The sequence below is a fragment of the Olea europaea genome, unplaced genomic scaffold (genome assembly GCF_002742605.1).
Source record: "Olea europaea var. sylvestris unplaced genomic scaffold, O_europaea_v1 scaffold632, whole genome shotgun sequence".
Lineage (NCBI taxonomy): Eukaryota > Viridiplantae > Streptophyta > Magnoliopsida > Lamiales > Oleaceae > Olea > Olea europaea.
In genome coordinates, this window is record NW_019264682.1 from 88091 (window position 1) to 94095 (window position 6005).

At 32.5% G+C, this 6005-nt stretch overlaps 1 protein-coding gene across 1 annotated transcript in view; it reads right to left on the reverse strand.

Annotated features, from left to right (window-relative positions):
- Nucleotides 1–4043: 4043 nt before the first annotated feature.
- The window catches only part of LOC111389907 (synaptotagmin-4-like), a 5843-nt gene continuing 3881 nt past the window's right edge, over nt 4044–6005 (reverse strand). Inside the window, exons 10-12 of the mRNA XM_023014892.1 lie at nt 5672–5902; nt 5057–5341; nt 4044–4403 (exon numbers count right to left, since the gene is read on the reverse strand). Coding sequence (XP_022870660.1) covers nt 4260–4403; nt 5057–5341; nt 5672–5902 — 660 coding nt within the window. The 3' untranslated portion in view covers nt 4044–4259. The remainder of the gene's footprint in view (nt 4404–5056; nt 5342–5671; nt 5903–6005) is intronic.

Below are 6005 nucleotides of genomic sequence, written 5' to 3' on the forward strand. Positions count from 1 at the left end.
ATTTCAATTACATCCTTGAATTTATTTATTTATTTATTTTTAACACCAAATTAGTAAATGACAAACGATTCAATATGGTCCCTCTATTTAGGGATATTGTAGTGGTAAGCAATTAAATATCGACAAAAATCATGTAAAAATGAAGTCTTTTTTGACAACCACTATTTTGGTAAAATGAAGTTTTGAATAATGATTTTTTTAAGAATGTGTAATTAAAAGTAGGAAAAAGTTTTGAAATTTAAGTATAAAACATTTTATTGTATAAATATGTAATTGAAAATGAATATATAGAGAAAGAGTTTTGAAATACTGGTCGTCAAACAAGGATTAAGTTGAAAAATTAGAATTAGTTGGCTTGAAACACTATTGCACGAAAAAAGACGGCATCTTTTGATATTCAATGGTTTCAAAACATTTTCATTTTTCTTTATAATGTGTTTCAGACTATCTATTTATAGTTTATGCTTAACGTTTATTTGATTTTGATGTTTAAATAAGTAAATGAAGATATGTGGTTAAAAAGTATAAAAAATTATAAATTCATGTGCAAATTATTTATTATTAAAAACATATGATTGAAATGAATTTGAGAAAAAGTAATTTTGTGAAAAATTAAAATCATACAAGGGCTTAAATATAATGTGTCTTTTGACCCATTGACTTTTGACGGCTTAGACATTTTCTCTATCTAATAAGGTGATCATATTGAAATCATTGGATAAATTTATTAACTTATTGGTAAAAAGTTATCTTTAAGGACCAATTTGAAATTGTGGTACAACTTTAGTGATCAACTCTTTATCTGTCCAATGAGGTGTGATCTCTTAAATAATCGGAAGTATTGAAATGAAGAAAAAATTCATCAATTCATCATTTCAATACTTGCAGGCCTCGTCCTAAATGGGACACGATTACCCTCCTGATTGGGTAAAAGGGAGTGGGAGCAGGGATGAAAGTCATCATTCGTCCTGCTTAAACTTAATTTCAAATTTAAATTTTTTATCAAATAAAAAAAGCTTTATCATTAACTTTAAAGAGAACATGAATCATTCTTAATAAATTAGAAAACAAATAATATTCACTAACTAAAGATACAAAAATAACTTTAAAAAAAGTTGGGACGATAAACGGGGACATGAGACTTGCCCCACCTGTCCCAATCCCGCCCTAAATCTATCCCATTCCCGTTTTAATCATGTATAAGAGCAGGATAAGATGACGAAAATATTCAACATTTCGAGTAACGGAAATGGCTAACCCTCGCTGACTTGTTGCCATCCCTACTGAAGTGAGCTTCAAGGCCATATTTGTAAGGCTCATCTAAACTTCTCTCACTAAGAGTCCAGTCCATTATCAAAATATTCTCTTGGAAATTTTTCACCATTTATGCTACATGAACAGGGTTTTTGACAGGTGCTGTATTGTCAACATTTGTGTGACTACTCTTCCCCCCTCCCCCCCAAAAAAAAACTGCCTAGTGAAATGTTAACATGTCTCCATGGTTTTAAATCCAGTAAATCACCATGTTTGTGTAGCAAATCTCAAATTCCACTACCGGTCCAAGCTATTGCCTTAGTAGCTCTCTAGTCTAAAACCTTTAAAGGACAAGTTACAACATGGAAAACCGTCTAAATCTTGATTTAATATCTTGTGACGTCGTAAAAGCATAACTCACTTCAAATTTTTGGACATTGATCCAAGTTGTGATGCAAATTTTAGTTTTATAAAATTAAACATACGAAGATTACATGACAATTTAATACAAATCTAAATAATTTATAGTTTCTACTATTAGAGACAAATCTTGCATAAGGTTGAAAAATGACTAATTAATAAAAATATAGAGTAAGGAGTAGTGGTACAATTTTCCTATAAAGTATTGCTTCCTCTTCAGACCTTCATCACACGACAAGATAAAAGCTTCTATTATTTAATGTTGATTTCTTCAAACAAATAGTGTGCATCATATTCCCGAACAAATTAAAACGAGTTTTTATAAAGCTTTCAGTCCCTTATCCTCTGAGAATATATTCTAGGTAATCCACTATTATCAAAGATTCAAAGGCAGAAATGGAGTTTCCTTGCTTTACACTACATATCCTTTATTTGTAATAATTCTTGTTACGTGTCTCCCATTTTCTTAGGTTGAAAGGTATTGAAAAGTTTGATAAAACAACATTTTTATACTAGAATTATTCAAAGGAGGATAAAAGCTTTAATAAAGTCGTCTCATGTGCTTAAATTTGGAGCAACCCAATGTTTATGAACTAGGCATGTTAGATTCTCATGAGCTTCACTTTCTTAATTTTTAAGAACATAATGAGATAAACTCGACAAACTCGATGACCTAATTGCGTGTACGTGAACCATTTCAAGTCTTATTTTTCTAGAATAGCCTAACAAGCCAAAATGACATTCATATCACGCTTTTACAAAGACGATCGAAATAACCTATTTTACACACATGCCTCTACATATATATCTAATTTTTAAAGAGAATATTGGGTAACATAATTAACAATTGATGCTTATGCAAGTCAACAATTCATATATAGAGCCGTAGTTATACTCTTAACATGCTTTGTAATGAAATTTCTATTAAGCTTTCTACTACACTAATATCCATTTATGCCGATTGAATAAGAAGACAAACTACGACTCATAAAATAAATAATGTGCATTTAAATAAGACAACTGTTCTTTTTAGAATAGAAAACTGACAACTAAATGTTTAATAATATTGTAAGGACAGTGTCAACTACAATAAACCATTGTATATAACTTCAAAATAAATCACAAAGAAACACACTTCTATTTAGGGATGGATTCGAGAATTAGATGAAGGTTGAAACGGTGGAAGAAGGGAGGAGATTCTCGAACGTGGAAAGGGGTCCAATAAATTCGAAAGAATTGAACGAGGAAACATTGATGTATCGTGAGTAAAATAATTCAACAAAAGCTAGTAAGGCAACACTATTTAACAATAAGTCGACAAGATAACAACAATACCGTAATAAGCTGACAAGGTAACATCTCATATGCTGACAATGCAACAATAATCCAACAATTTCATTGAATATAACTATTATCAATATACCTGAAGAAAAATGGTGATGACAAGCACATAATCAACGGCTTGAAATCAAGTGTGCAATAGCCAAAAATCTAGCAATGAACAACTAGCAATAAAACTAAAAGATAGACGCAATGAAAAAATTCACATTTACAAAACAAAATATAATCAAGTAAAACTCCATGTTTTAACTTGGAATTTCTTCTTTACATTTAATTATACAAGAAATGGCGCGATAAAAACAATTTTTGAAGCTTTTTCTTGAAGAATTAATAATAATAATTTATTATTAAAAATAACATAAATATAAATCATCAATTTATGATATTAATTTGTGTTCTAATTCAAAATTTATTTAGAAATTGAACTACTATAAAATTCCCAAAATCTCTCTCCCCGAAAGTTAAATTGAAGATTGTTGTAGCTTGACCGAAGTTCTAGTGGGTATTAGAGTTTTGATTGAAGTATTCTTGAAAAGACCAAAATTATGAACCGAGAAGGAGATTGCCGCATTTCCGTTAACCTAAAGTCTGAGCAACTCCTGCATATTTTCTGCAAAAACTTGTTGCTCTTCTGACGATGAAGCTGTCGCCAGCCTAATACTAGCCTATCGCTGAGCAACAAAGATATCCCATTTCGTGTTTTTAAACTCCTATTTACCGACAACTTGATTTATAAAATTTATATAATTCACAACTTGTATTATTCACAGAACATCCATACAATATCTTGAAAGCTTTAGATCTTGATTAAGAGTAATGAAATCTTATTATAAACATAATTATTATTAATTATAATGAAATTTTCCCCCTCTGATTTTTTCCTATTTTAGATTTCCACATAAATTTTGGTGTTCTAAATTTGTTTTTGTTTATTTCATTATTGTCGTTATCGTGCACCAAATTCATAACAAAGATATTCAAAGGACTCATCATTTTTAGGGAATATAGATATGGTGGATTTATAGGGATGCATGGTAAACCGGACATGTATAAGAGTCGTGTGTATATGAAAGATACAGAGAATCTCAACAATCGTACAGGAGATGCAACATCCAAATGTTTGGAAACTTGATTATAATTACAACAAGGGAAATGCATATATTATGGAACCTGTTTCCGAATTTCAGCAGCGAAAACTATAAGCAATATACTCAGGATAAAACCTTCGTGCCGGCTCTAATCAATCAGTCTCTCATTATTGGTTGGGGCGTCCACTTGAGATGCAAATTCAACCTTCCCGATTCAGCCCCATCTAAGGGGAAACTGTCCATAACTTCTCCCTCCAATATAATCCGAGTCAGTGTCATGATGCATTTTCCCAATTTATTCTGAGACATTTGTTAAACTAAAAGTTAGGCCAATTATTCAGTAAACATACACCTAATAAAGTTCAATCCTTCCATGTCGAACAGAATATTGTCTAATTCACTTATTCGTAAGAAGATAGTGAACTTACAAAACAACTAGCTACTAGACAATAAAACACTAATCCCAGAACAGGAGTTTATAATGCAACTATTGCGATTACTGGACAATTTTCTGTCTTATTACTTCAACTTAATTCTCAATTTTTATGTCCCACTGTCCAACCTTATATAATTCAAGAAAATTCACAGCCAACATGGGAAACAGGCTTTTGGTATTATGACGAAACTCATAGAAGAAGTCACCTTTATGTAAAACTACTATAATTTTCAGCAACTAAGTCCCAAATTAATACAAATGAAAAGAAACGCCCCCAGGGGGGGGGGGGGGGGGGGGGGGGTTTTGTTTTCCTTTACCTTAACGCACTTTTCCTCGTGTTAGGACATTGACATAGCTTTTGGTACGCTTTATTGACAGAACTTTACTGTAAATGTAGAATTTTTTAACTTCCTTTTCTTTTTAAGTAGTGTCGACTATTGTCTAGTTCACCTTACCAGACAAGCCATAAAATTTCCCCAAGTCATGTGAGCTGCGATTTGGACTATCAAAACCTTACCCGAGTCCTGTTCTTCTGTTCTGATTTCTTCAATATTATTTCGACAAAAGGGTCTGATTTCCCCATGAGATCTGTTGATGGCAAGTCTTCAGCAGATATCACGGTCATTGAAAGAACACCCCGGACAATGGGATCCTTTCTTGATTTTATTGGATCTGTCTTATCTATCCCATCACTACCATGGTTAAGGACCTTCTCTAACATAGTTAATCTGAAATCAGGGTCGTCAGGATTCATAAATGCACTCTCAGTGCCGTAAGGACAATACAAGAGCTCCAAGTGCACCTAAAATAAAGAAAAGAGTAAACAACTATCAATGATCAGTTTTAAAACATCCAATGAATGACTAACATAATGGTTTTGAATGTTAAATTTGAAATAAATAAATGTGTCCATTTCTAATAGTTTAAGCTTTTAGATGAGGTGGTCAAACAAATGAGACATTCATGAAGTTAAATGTTATGAGCTCTCTCCCTCCTGTCCTCTTCTTCACTCGCATTGAATAATGAAAATTTCACTATGGTTACCAACTAATTCCATTCAAAACCTAGATTTTCCTTCACCCACGAGCTCTCTCAAAAACATGAAAATGACAAATTTGATCAGCATTCTTACCTGACCCCGGTTCTTCTGATCTCTTTGGATCTCGAGATCCTTCACCAGTTTCAACCATACATCTTTCACCTTTCCAGGCTCGAGATCCTTAAGTGCCACTTGAGCACAACCAATGAGTTCGGCAGCTTGAATTCCTTCATCGTCATAAATTCTTATTGTCAAGTGTTGGGTAGATTCATCCTCAACTACGAACCCAAAGTGCTCGTTCCAGATTGGATTAGTTGAATTGCTCTATGACAATATTCCGAATTTATTAACACAAGACAAAAGTAGACCCCAAAAATAAAGAAAGTTGTTTTTTTTTTTGTTTGTGGGGGGGGGGGGGGGGAAAAGA